The following is a 12,858-nucleotide window of genomic DNA, read 5'->3' as shown; positions in this document are numbered from 1 at the left end:
ACTTTTTACTTTCTCTTCCTGCTTCCTTTCTTTCCCTCTCAATGTTGCAGAATCAAAGCCAACGACACTTGAAGCAAACAGCTAGAAATCCTTCCCTTTCTCTCTCTCTCTCTCACATCTTTCGACATTCCTTCTATTTTTTTTGACAGCTGCCCACTTCTTGAAAAAGCTTTTTGGATCTTCTTTTTCTAGTGTTTTAGACTGTTTCTTTCTTCTGTGAAAACCAGAAGAAGAAGAAGAAGCAGAATCTTTGATTGTCGCTTTCGTTGCTTTCTTTGATGAATTCAAGGCAACAAGTTTGGGACTTACCGAAAAAGAAAAGATAAGAGGGTACTCACCAAATCAAATTTCTTTCCCGATCTTTTTCTCACTTGGCTCTCTCTGTCTCATTTAAAAACTTTCCATTCTTTGAAAAGAGATCTTCAAAATTTGGTTCATTTCTCTAAATTCCAATGAGATCTTTACCCTTATTTCTATTGTAGAATTGTATCCAAAATATAAACTTTTGGTCCCAAAATACTTGAGAGTCTTGAAAACGGGTCATCATATTTGAGCTTTGAGACCATATTCTTATGAGAACAAAAAAATATACACGCTGAAAAATACAATGTCATGGCAACAACACCAAAACGTGGAGGTAAAAGGTAAAAGGGCATGTAAGATTAGGAAACGAGGTTGTTCTTCATCTTCATCATCATCTTTAATCCAAAAATACAGATTCAAGCGTGCAATTTTAGTGGGAAAAAGAGCAGGATCAACTACCCCTGTTCCTACATGGAAATCAGCATCAACCAAGTCACCTTCTTTAGCAATGCCATGTGCTGAATTTCCCACCAAGGGTTCACCAAAGATTGTTAACAAAACCAAAGAAGCCTCAGTCTCTGCTAGAAAACTTGCTGCCACTTTGTGGGAGATTAATACAATCCCTTCCCCTCAAGCTAAGGAAGAGTTGCAGAAGAAAGATAAGAGGAGAAAAGCGCCTAGAGTTGCAAAAATGGCTCATACTTTGCCGCCAAATTTGTCTGATCCGTCTTATAGTCCTATATCAGAGGTGGGATTTTCATGCTTTCTTCTCATTTTGAAGTTTCAGAAAACATTTTTTATATATATAAAAATATCTTATTGGAAGTTTGGTGTTTTTTGTTGATTTTGTTTTGTTATGTTGTTGAATTTTATAGAAGATGGATCGAGCCAGAACCAAATCTCATATGAGAAGAGCCTCAGTTGTTTCTCAAAAGCTTCAAGTATCTAATTATAAGTTGGGGAGCTTGGACTCTGTTGGCAATGCTAGTTTGATGGAGGTAATAAAAATTTTTGAAAATTAATTTTCTTTGGCTTTGATTTCAGTTTTTTTCCCCTTTTGGTCAGGGCTTGTTAGGTGTCATGTTCAGCAAAATTTTTTGAAAAGAAAAATTATGAGAACTTATGAAGTAGGAAACTGAGAGAGTTCCCCAGAAGATATTTTGGCAAATGCATGCTCTATTGTTGTTTTCTTCAAAATGGCTCTCTCTTCAATGTTTTTATCTTGAAAATGGGAAGGGAACATTGATAATGACATCTGCACAGAAATACCCACCTTTTAATTTGCAACAAGGTATTTGTATTAGATATTCTCAAGTTTGAATTGCTAACCAACAGTTTCTTTGTGCTCCAAAATCTGCATTTTATAATTTATTGCGGATCACACGTTTTTAATTGTGGTTTTTTATTTTTGTGTCCATTTGTTTGTATATTTGGTTAATAGTATAACTATATATACTGATCAAGGAATTTTAATAATCAGTATTGTTTTTGCTTCTTTTTCATTGTCTGAGAGAATGCATTTTACTTTGATTAATGTTATTTAGTTTGGTACTTGATAATTTACTGCAATATACTTTTATTTGAATCCTTATTTTACAGAGAATAGGAAAAGTAAGCAAAAATATTTTTACTGATCTCATGCCATGATTGCAGATTGAAACTCATTCTAGAGGTAAAAATCATGCTGGATGTGTAATTGGAATTAGAACTCGACTAAAGGATGTCAGTAATGGCCTAGCCACTTCTAAAGAACTCCTAAAAGTTTTGAATCGGATTTGTGGTCTTGAAGAGCAACATTCATCAGGCATGGCCCTTGTCTCTGCCCTACGTGTTGAGCTTGATAGAGCTCGCATCCAAGTAGATCAATTGATCCGAGAGCAACAATCTAATCGCAATGAAATTGAGTACCTCATGAGACATTTTGCAGAAGAAAAGGCAGCTTGGAGGAGAAAGGAGCGTGAGAGAATTCGTGATGCCATAGCATGCATAGCAGAAGAGCTTGAGGTAGAGAAGAAACTCAGGAGGCAAACAGAGAGATTAAACAAGAAGCTTGGAAAAGAATTGGCTGATACAAAGGAATCTCTGTCAAAGGCAACAAAAGAGCTTGAGAGTGAGAAGAGGGCAAAAGAAATATTGGAGCAAGTCTGTGATGAGTTGGCAAGAGGTATTGGAGAAGATAGAGCCACGGTTGAAGAACTGAAAAGAGAATCAGCTAAAGTGAGGGAAGAGGTGGAGAAGGAAAGAGAAATGCTTCAGTTTGCTGATGTATTACGAGAGGAGAGAGTCCAGATGAAGCTTTCTGAGGCTAAATATCATTTCGAGGAGAAGAATGCAGTTGTTGAAAAGTTGAGAAATGAACTTGAGGCTTACCTAGGAACCAAAATAAATGAAGAAAATGGTGATGGTTCTCCAAATCTGCAGAGTATCAAAGAGCTTGAAGCTTATTTGAAGACTATTGACTTTGGATCCTGTCAAGCAGTAGATAAAGATGTGGACAAAAGTGAAGTTGCGGATGGAGAAGAGTGTGAAGCAGATGACTCAGCCGATAGTGATCTTCACTCCATTGAATTAAATATGGACAACAATGACAGGAGCTACAAGTGGAGTTATGCTTGTGGAAATGATGTTGAAGGTGAACCAAAGAGGATTTCTGTTGAAAAAGAAAATAAGGGGCAGAAATCTATCTCTGAGAAAATTTCATGGGGAAGTGTTTGCTTAGAAAGAGGAAGTTCAAATTCTACAGATTGGGATTTTGGCCTTAAAATCCAGGAAAAGCTAGATGGGTTTGAGAGGGATCAGATATACAATTTTGCTTCACAAGTTAAGGCACAGGATTATGAAGATGAAATTAAAAGATACAGATCAGTTAAGAGTCTTAGAGATCACATATTATCTAGTAATAAAATTGCACCCATCCAAAGCTTTTCCAGTCCAACCCGGCAGCGGAGCCAGTCCATGCGCTTTCAGGAGCCTAGCAGCACAGGCTCACCAGTGTTGAAGGGGGACATTTTGAAGCCTAAGCTGGTTGGCACCAGAGGTGAATGCCGAACGTCAACAAGCTAAGGGAGAAGAAACTTCTTGTTGTTGCTTTTTCTTTTGCTTATCTGACTAATGCTTTGTTGCATTTTCTTGAAATTCAAACATTCTCACTGGCTAATTTGTTTATGTTGATCAATTGCCAAACTTCAAAAAGCGAGATTGTAAATAGACGTTTAGGCTGTATGAATTTGGTATAATTTATGGATACAAGTTGTACTTTGAGTACACACAGTTTGGCAGAATACTTCTTAGTGCTTATCTTTTGAGCCTTTTTAAGTAGAACAAAATGTTATTTTCAGAGGTAGGGAGTAAATGCAACACTTTGATGTCTACAATATGATGAGTTCCTTCTGAAAATAGCAGTTTCTTATTTCTTTCCCCCCCGAGTCTTTGAACCATAAATCTTGAGCCATAGCAACTGCTCGACTGAGCTGATAGTGTCAGTTCTTATTGCATTGTTATTAAATTCTGACAAAGAAACTGACTTATAACGGCTAGCTTGAACCATTATTTGATTATGCACTGTCCAGCAATCCATGTGGCTTTTCATTTAGAGTACTCCGCTAAGGCTGAATTGGAATTTAAGAGGATTGAGACAGAGAATAGGCTAAGGGTTCCTGTGTCTTCTTTCTCCATGTTCTTTGAATTTGAAGCGTGATCAGCAGGCACTTCTTGGCAGCCTAGTTTTAACCTTTCTGTTGTGTTCTATTCTCAATATATTTGTATTTTGGGTCCAATTCTGACAACCGAAGTCTAAGAATGATGACCAAACCACCCCTCAATTATGTAGTGATGAAGACTTCATTTAGGTAGAAAAAGATGATGTTTGAGACAGGATTTGACTAACCATTTTATATAATTAAATATTTATACATTATTCTCAATTATTTCCAACATGTAGCTTGGTAGTATATGTATTCTGTACATATTAGGTCACCATCATCCATGTGACTTTATTCGACCAATTGTGTAGAACGGATTCTTTCAGAATCTACATTTGACAAAACTCCCAACAGCTCACATGGCTTGTATAATAACTGGACATTGGCGCTTTTCCTCATAAAAATATCAGTTTCTCATCTCTTCATTCTCCCGGCCCCCAAGGTCTTTTTTAAGTCTCATCTCCAATTATTTGACTAATAAGCATTTGCTGGACACATTTCCATCATTGAACTGATGTTGAATGCTGCCTAAATTCCATTAATTGAACTCGGAAAAGAGTACCATCCAAAAAATTTGGTTCAGTCAACAGTTGATGTTGCCTCGTATCAAGTACTCGACTGGGACTCATCTCTTCTGTTTTGGCACTCGACCATTTAACCTAAAAGTTGATCTCCAACTCAGTTAATGCTTTTCTTTTTGCACAAGAAGGAGCAGCACGACTTGTATTCAGAATCTTTGCTCGAAAGCCACTCCATTCTTACTACTTGAGTTAAGCCCTGGGATACTTGATACTGCCAAGAAAGAAATGAATGCTACTAGGACAAGTCAAAAGTTCCAACAGTGTTTAGGTCTTGCAAATTGGGCAAAAGGGGTGTGGGCTCCATCTACCCATGATTCAGCCAATCCCCAAAGGCCATACCCACCCATTAAGATGAAAAATTGCTGTTGGGCAAGAGAGTCAACACCATTGCTGTTTAACAAAGTACCAACACTAATTATTGACATGACTTTTACTCAAGACCAAAACTACTAAAAGTTTCAAAATATTTTGTTAGGCACGAGATTAAGTCCCAGCTAACCAAATTGAGCATTAGAGGAAGAGCAGCATAAATTATACGCACAGTTTACAGAAAATACGTCCAATTATTCGAACTTCCTTTGATTGAGCAGAAGGGACTGAACTTCCTCCATTCGAGCTAATGAATTCCAAAATTTCAAACTAAGAAAATTGACACTTAAGAATATTGATTCTAGTGGGAATAAAAAACTGAATTGATGCAGCACCTATGAAGCAAATTCGTGTGAGATTAACAGAAGCAGACTTGTATCACTACTGAGTTTAAACGTTAGAGGAGATACACATAATCACAAAGTAAGTTTTACTTATCAATTTGTATTAACAATTTACATCTGTTGAAAGATATGCCAAATTCAATACAGGAAAATACAGCAGTTATAAGATGGCATTACAACATTTTATTCATCTGATTATTACTGAGGGGACTGTACTTTGGCAAACTGAGACAAGTCTTGGTCCTAAGACCACAACTATTTGTAAGCGTCTTCAGTTTTCTCAGATGCTGATGTGAAAGTAACTGGCTTTGCTGGATGGTCTCTCACAACCAAGCTAAACACTTCTGGTCTTGAATAATGCCCAACCACATCAAAATCAAATTTCGCCCGTGCAATTTCTCCAAGATCTGAGAACCATTTGGTGATATCATTGATTTGAGTTAGTCACCAAAGAAAACTAAAATCCAAGTTTTCAGATATCATTCTAAGCTTTGACACACTCAATATAATCAGAGTGGAGAAGTAACAGTGTAACGGACGTTACTTTTAGGACCAATCAGAAACAATAACCTGCCTACAAGAATTTGGACAGGAAGACAGGAGAGAGACAAACACGTGTAGACACACAAAACACAAACATAAACTATGGAGAGAGGAAGAGAAAGAAATTAAACCCTACAGCCTACACTTACAGCCCAGGTACAATAATTTTTCAGGAACTGAAACCGTATATTTTGCCTTTGAAATGTACTAGGCATGGTCTGTCCGAAAGCTAGTCAACTTCATATGCAGTGCAGTGTATAGGAAAAGTTTTCCCAATAATTGGGTATATCTGAAACCAGATACAATGACCGACACGAAGTGGTTGGTAGAGAAAACTTGACATTTCTTTGTGTCACCAGAAAACCATTCAAAAACATAATATCCAGCCTTTTTTTTTTTTGAAGACTGTCAATAAACTTTATCAGGGTTTTTAAGTTTAAAATATAAGAGATGAACACCAAGTTATCATCAAACTTAAATTTGAAAGCCCTTTACTCCCTTTACAATTTGAGATTTTAAGGGTTTTTGAAAACTAAAGACAGAATGAGTGTGTCAGGTGCTATGTTATTGGTGATGTGATGTTGTGGTCTTAAGAAAAAGGATCAGTTAACACACTCAGAACACACACGCACACACACACCTGTGTAACTGAAAACATTGACATCTCAAAATGCAACATAGAAACCATTCTCAGCATAGCATTGATGGTCACCTTCCAGTGCACCCTTTAATGCAGAACAAGTGTCTCAAGAAATTATGACGCGTGGGATCATCAATAGTCCAAGTTCAAGTCCAAGAGAAAGAACACCTTGGACTATTGATCTCACTTCTCATCAAATTCTTGAGAAAATTATTCTGCATCACCCTTGTATTTTATCTGGGAGCCAAATGACAGGAGGCCAGAAAATAACAATATTCTGAATGGTTGATTAACAACTTAAGACACTTTCTGCTACATTCTCCCTGAACAACAAATGTAAATAATCTTGTATGTTTCTATCAAGTTAGAAAGAAAATTTAGGAGATATTAAGTCGAATATAGCAGTACAGACCTAGATCCGCTGATATAAGTGCCTCCCCATCATAATTGGGTCCTGCCAGAATAGCTCCAGATGGTGATATAATCACACTCCCTCCAGCACAGACAACAGAATCTGGAGTGAGTTCCTCTTCTGTCCCAGAAAACAGATATTCTGGAGGAGGTGGGTAGTCTTTCCTTTGACAGAACTGGTTTGCTGACAAAACAAAACACCCACCCTCCAGAGCGATATGGGTCATTGATGCTTGCCAGACATCCCTGGAATCAGCAGTAGGTGCGCAATATATTTCAACACCTGCAAACATTAAGCCTTGGAAAGTTAAAGCATAATAACTTCCATAAGTTAAACTAGAAAGCTCAACAGGTGGTTTCCACAAATGTTGCTCATAAAATGAATGAGATTGATGATCACAGTTACATTTCATTAGAAGGTAAATTTTCTTCTAAAATGCATAAGATGGCGAACAGATACTATGACGCAAATTCTAGGAGCTGAAATGCGACAGTTCTCTAATTCCGATGCTGAGTAAATTCTGCAAAACTAAACCTTTGCAGCTTGGATAATTCTTTGGAGTTCAATATGACTGATTTTGGATTAAATTGGGCCTAACATGATCATGTATCCATATCCGGTCACTGACAGTCATGCATACAACAAAGGCATTGCACTTGCTTGCTTGCATAACTGTGTGAGAGAGAAAGACTAAACAGACAAGTATTTGACCCTAATGGTCCACCAAAATTTCAAGTTAATCCAGCCAATATCACATCAGCTCTCTCAAACAAAAGCTCATTCTTTGCATACTGATCATAAAATACACATTTTAAAAGGCCTCCAACCATTAAAAAAGGGTTCCATTCTAGTAATGGGCCATTCTTATTTAAGCTAGAATCCATATGAACTAGTCCTCCCAAACCCATAAATAGGAAATGAAAATAGATATTTACTCCAAAAAAAATATGAATGAAAGAAAACATTGAATAAACTAGGCAGCTTGGAGAAAAGATTGTTGTCAAAGTTAATATGTGTAGAGGGTTCTTTTGGCTAGGGAGAAAGGACGTGTTGCAATGAGTGAATCAGAATGTGCTACAGGCGATAGAGAGGAAGACTGGAGCAGCCCTTGAAGCGTAAGTGCTTTGGATGGAAGGTGGTGAGGGATGAGAAAAGATAGTGGAAGTGGCAGATTATGACGAATGGGAAAAGCCGAATAGAAAGTCTGTTTGGAGGAGTCTAGAGAGAGCTTCAAGATAATCTCTGTTTGGTGTCTAATGATTTCTGATTACCTTCTTCATATTTATACTGAACAAGAGCATTTTTTTAAGAGTAATTAGAAGAGCACGTTCAATCATGGGAGAACGTGCTTGTCATGGAAGAATAAAGATATTAAAAGAATGACTATATAATTGGGTAGTGGGTGTAAGTTTTGGGTAATAGAGTACTAACACTTGATAATGCGCCACATGTGTTTTTCAAAAGCGAAGAAAGATCAAAGGGGTAAATAAAGCACATGTACTTCAAGGAAACGTTAAGAGAAAGCCCTCTTAACTATCTCTATATCTGAGCCACCAAGCCCAACTCTCTAAAACATCCAAAATTTGAAGGTAACTCATGAACCCTACTACTTGTTCTGAGTTACTTTCACTTTCCCGTACAAACAACTGTTCCATGCTTGTTCTTAGGTGTTTCTGTGCTTGGAATACTCTTAGGTGCTCTCACTCTGGGAACACCCTTGAGCATTTCCGCGCTTGGAATGCGCTTCCATGCTCGGAACACCTTTGAACGCTTCCCTGCTTGGAACACGTTGGGCCGCTTCCGTGTTTGGAATACCCTTGGACGCTTTTCCGCTTGGAACACCCTTGAACGCTTCTGCATTTGGAACACCTCTGGATGCTTCCACATTTGGAATACTCTGCTTCCACGCTTGGAACACCCTTAGATGCTTCTGCGCTTGAAACACTCTTGGGTGCTTTTGCACTTGGAACACCCTTAGGCGCTTTTGTGCTTGGAACACCTTAGACGCTTCCGTACTTAAAACACCCCTAATGTAAGTTGTCTATAATACAATATTTCAAAATAGTTAACCAAAATTGGATGTCTACAATTAGCCCATTGTATAAAAATTCTTATAAAGAGTTATGCATAAAATAAGGAGATGCACATAATAATACTTCTTTTTTTTAGAGGTGTTCTACTCACAATACTTCTTTTTCTTCGATAGGTGTTCCAATACAACTCGTAATGCTTCTCTTGGATGTGTTCTGACTACAACTTGTAATGCTTCTTATTTTCATATGTTGTCTTTTCCAGTGATAAGTCATAGACTCAACGCTTTTGACACTCATCTGGAAGACTTTCATAGCATTTTAGTCTAGGTGCAAAACTTGAAGCTTTTGGAGTGTATAAATGGCTTTAGTGAGAGATCGGAAGATGGAGTTGCGAAGAAGATTAGACAGCTTTTCCATATTTGAAAATGATATATCTTCTTGCCCTCTAAACTTCATACTTAACTAGTTTTTCCTTGATCTTCTTTTTCTGATTTCATAGACTTATTTTCCAAAGTAAGCATTTACTTTGCTTTTCTCGTGGTTTTATTGAACTACTCTATTCCATATTTCATTCTTTGCAAACATATGAATGTTTCACAAGTATTGTTGTATGCGGCCAAAAGAGATTCTCAACCTCATATTAGGGAGAATAATCCTCAACCTAATAGGAAGGAGAATGACATTTTATATGAGCGTTTAAAGCTATGACCTAATTATGAATAGCAAACTATGGCCAAGAAGTGAGTGATAAAACTTGCTGCCAATAACACAATATTATTACAGCTAGATTATGAGCTTGGAACACCCTGGGTGTTTCTGCGCTTGAAACACTCTTAAGTGTTTCTGCACTTAGAACACCGTTAGGCGCTTCCTTGCTTGGAACACTCCTGGACGCTTCCGTGCTTACAACACTCCTAATGCAATTTGTCTGTAACATAGTACTTCAAAATAGTTAACCAAAATTGGGTATCTACAATATGCCTGCAATATAGTTTAGTGTTAGAATATAAATACATGTCTAAAAATGTAACCTTTTGCATACATTGCTGTCCTTAGAAGTGGCATTTTATTTTCCCAACAAACGGCAGCACCTATTTTTCCAATTGGGGTCTCAAAAACTGGAATTGTTGATCCATCTCCAAATCCCCAAATAATACGCTCCAATGCTGTGGGCATGATTTTTCGGTGCTTCCCCAGGAACCGACCTTGAGAGTCAAAAAACAGAACTGTACAATATAAAGTATATCCATCTCTCTCTATGACACCCATAACCAAGTACACCTTATATTTTCCAGCCATGGCTGCCAAACGGTCAACTTCAGGACCTGCAATTAGCATAAGCCACAGATATGTAACAAGATGTGTAAAGAGAGTTGCATACTTTGTTTGATAAGTATTAAGTTTCAAATAGATTCGCAAACTGCAAAGGATGATAAGGTACAAAGAGTTTCAGTGAAAACTATTATAAATGTATATACAAAAATAATACTTCCATAGTTTCCCAATCAAACTTTCCCCAAACTTGGATTTCCGGTTTAATACTAATACTACATCTGATTTGACCACATTAGAACGAATGCATCGCTCTGTGTCTGCCAGCAGTCAGCAGGCAATATTTGTGCTTGTCAATCTCATCAATAAACAATCTCAAAGGAAACATTTTCATGACCATATAGCACAATCTAAGTGATAGCATGTTCTCCAAAGTAACTCCCATTTTCCCACCAAAATGATGTTTTCTTTCTTTTGCTACAGAAAAACCCAATTGGATTAAATAACTAAAAAGGAAATAGATCTCTTTCCATTTTATAAACCTCAATGCCCCTCCTCAAGCTCCGAATTCAAAGAGAGTTTCAAGCTTTTTTTTCAGCCAAAATTGAAAGTAAAACATTCAGTCAAAACAGTCCAATCATCCAATATCTGACAAGTTTATCAGTAAAGTACAGAGGGAAAAAGAAAGCAAGAAAAAACTTTTTCTGCAAAATCGTATCGACCCAATAACAACAATGTAAAATTGCAAGCCAACAAATCATCCATTAACATAATCATCTCAAGAAAACATCATCATTAGCACTCTTGTCAGTATAAAATTAATAAACAATTCTTAAGAAAAAAAAACAAGTAACTCTTCGATACAGACCAGGAACATCAATAGCTGAAGCATGATACTTCCGGAACTCTTCTTTCCCTTTAGCAGCTCGGTTCCCAATGGTAACACCAAAATTCGAGCCACGTGGATATCCTCCTACAAAGGCTTCTGGGAACAGCACCAGCTGGGACCCGTACCCTGCTGCTTCAGCCAACAATCTCTCCGCCTTATCTAAAGTAGCAGGGGTGCCGTAGAAAACGGTCGAAGCTTGGACGACGGTCGCTCGGATGGTGGGGGCGAAGGAGTCGCCACCCATGTCGACCTCGGCGAAGAGCGGCCCGTCAGGCTGTGATGGTGGTGGGGCGGGGACTAGTGACATAGTTTTGTGTGTAGGAGTTGAGATGTCGTTTTGTTTGTCTGACAGTGGAGAAGTTTGCATACGGAACTTGTTGTAATAAAGGCTGATGCTGGAAAAGAGTTATGGTTTCAAAAGTTTTTAGCCGTTTTGGGTACCAGAGCTTTCTGGATTCCTTTTTTTTATTCAACGGGTTACGTGAATGTGAGCGTGTGCACTATGTTTGTTTGGTGGTGGGTGCGGATAAATTCCCTTACCGGCCATACCCATACCTTTAGCCATTCATCAACAAAGTATTTCTTTATTTATTAATTTTCTTTTAGGCCTTAGTTAGCAGCCATGAGCAAACTGCATTTCCTGTAAATTAATCAATTGAATCAATTTTTTTAATGAAATTATTATTATAAACGATTGTATCACTGATTGAAGGGAAGACAACTTTCGAGCAAGAAGAAAACACATTGAACTTTAATTAGGATTGAAAAATTGGATTTGGATTGTACCATTCTCTACTAATAAATATTGTGTTGTGACTTGGGAAGATATAATTAAGAGAGACCAGTTATGTTTAAAACAGTGTTTATCCAATTCTGGTAGTATAAAGAAAAAACATTTGAATCCCATTTTTTTTATTTAATTAATTGTTTGAACTTTGACAGAATTAATGCATCAAACACAAAAAATGATAAATTAGCATCTTAATTCCGAAAAAAAAAGCATCTTAATTGATACTCCTAGTAATATTCCTTGATATAATCCTATTACATCATCTCGTGCTATCCTGCCTGTTCTAGCATCATCAGGTCTTTTTTTTTTTTGACGAACCATCAATATTTAAATTTGAGCTAACTATAAGGAGCACTTGACCAAACATTCTTAAAATCCTTTAATCTAATAGTTTTAGGAACCAAGACAGCATCAGGAGAATGAAAGAGGAGTGATGAAGATATAATACCACCAGTTTTAAACCACCAAGTAATTCTCCATTTAATTGAATTGATTAATTAAATAGAGTAAAAGAAAATCTTTTACTTTAAACATCATCTCATTTTTAAAAATTCAAATGGACCAAATAATAACAGAAAAACCATTCGCCATATATTATTGCATGATAGATTTGGTAAGGTGGAGTTCTAAGCTAAGAAGAACGAAGTGGCATCTTTGGGTGAAGACTAACAAAATCCACAAAAATTGCAACAAATAGCCTAAATCTTCTAAGATTCAGTACAAGTGAAAAATAAATCATCAACTGATTCAGATCCTATCCAATGGACCTCTTTTTAGTCGATTCTTCTTTTGCCTTTTAGTACATGCCCAACGAAAATATTTTAACTTTATGAGAGTTAAGCCTGCCAAACCAAGTTCAATTTTCGGATTTGAGACAGCAAGATTCAAGAACCATCTTACAGAATGATTTCCAAATTAATCTACCCTGAAAACCAATCCCAAGGAAGAAATCATTCAAGTTGTAGTGTAGCTGTCTCCATT

The 12,858-nt window shown here is 37.1% G+C and overlaps 2 protein-coding genes across 2 annotated transcripts; one reads left to right on the top strand and one right to left on the bottom strand.

The window, feature by feature from the left end:
• Positions 1–3,586, top strand: LOC18590264 (uncharacterized protein At5g41620). The gene is made up of 3 exons (XM_018126456.1): positions 1–1,051; positions 1,179–1,301; positions 1,957–3,586. The coding sequence occupies exons 1-3, from the start codon at positions 608–610 to the stop codon at positions 3,364–3,366; spliced, it is 1,977 nt and encodes a 658-aa protein (XP_017981945.1). The 5' UTR covers positions 1–607; the 3' UTR covers positions 3,367–3,586.
• LOC18590263 (bifunctional nitrilase/nitrile hydratase NIT4A) lies at positions 5,308–11,560 on the bottom strand. Its single transcript, XM_007015682.2, has 4 exons — positions 11,067–11,560; positions 9,958–10,251; positions 6,894–7,175; positions 5,308–5,705 (listed from the first exon to the last, which is right to left on the bottom strand). Exons 1-4 carry the CDS (start codon positions 11,452–11,454, stop codon positions 5,554–5,556), a joined length of 1,116 nt encoding a protein of 371 aa, XP_007015744.2. The 5' UTR covers positions 11,455–11,560; the 3' UTR covers positions 5,308–5,553.

Source organism: Theobroma cacao, chromosome 9 (assembly GCF_000208745.1).
Source record: "Theobroma cacao cultivar B97-61/B2 chromosome 9, Criollo_cocoa_genome_V2, whole genome shotgun sequence".
Classification (NCBI taxonomy): Eukaryota; Viridiplantae; Streptophyta; class Magnoliopsida; order Malvales; family Malvaceae; genus Theobroma; species Theobroma cacao.
This window is presented reverse-complemented; position numbering and strand designations above follow the sequence as displayed.

Bases quoted from the DNA above. Each gene is read 5' to 3' on its own strand.
- LOC18590263 (XM_007015682.2), bottom strand. From the start codon at position 11,454: ATGCAAACTTCTCCACTGTCAGACAAACAAAACGACATCTCAACTCCT. The intron at 7,176-9,957 runs GTTACATTTTTA...TAATGTTTGCAG, and splicing joins GACAGCAATGTATGCAAAAG to GTGTTGAAATATATTGCGCA. The intron at 5,706-6,893 runs GTCTGTACTGCT...AATGGTTCTCAG, and splicing joins ACTTATATCAGCGGATCTAG to ATCTTGGAGAAATTGCACGG.
- LOC18590264 (XM_018126456.1), top strand. From the start codon at position 608: ATGTCATGGCAACAACACCAAAACGTGGAGGTAAAAGGTAAAAGGGCA. The intron at 1,052-1,178 runs GTGGGATTTTCA...TGAATTTTATAG, and splicing joins CTTATAGTCCTATATCAGAG to AAGATGGATCGAGCCAGAAC. The intron at 1,302-1,956 runs GTAATAAAAATT...CCATGATTGCAG, and splicing joins GCAATGCTAGTTTGATGGAG to ATTGAAACTCATTCTAGAGG.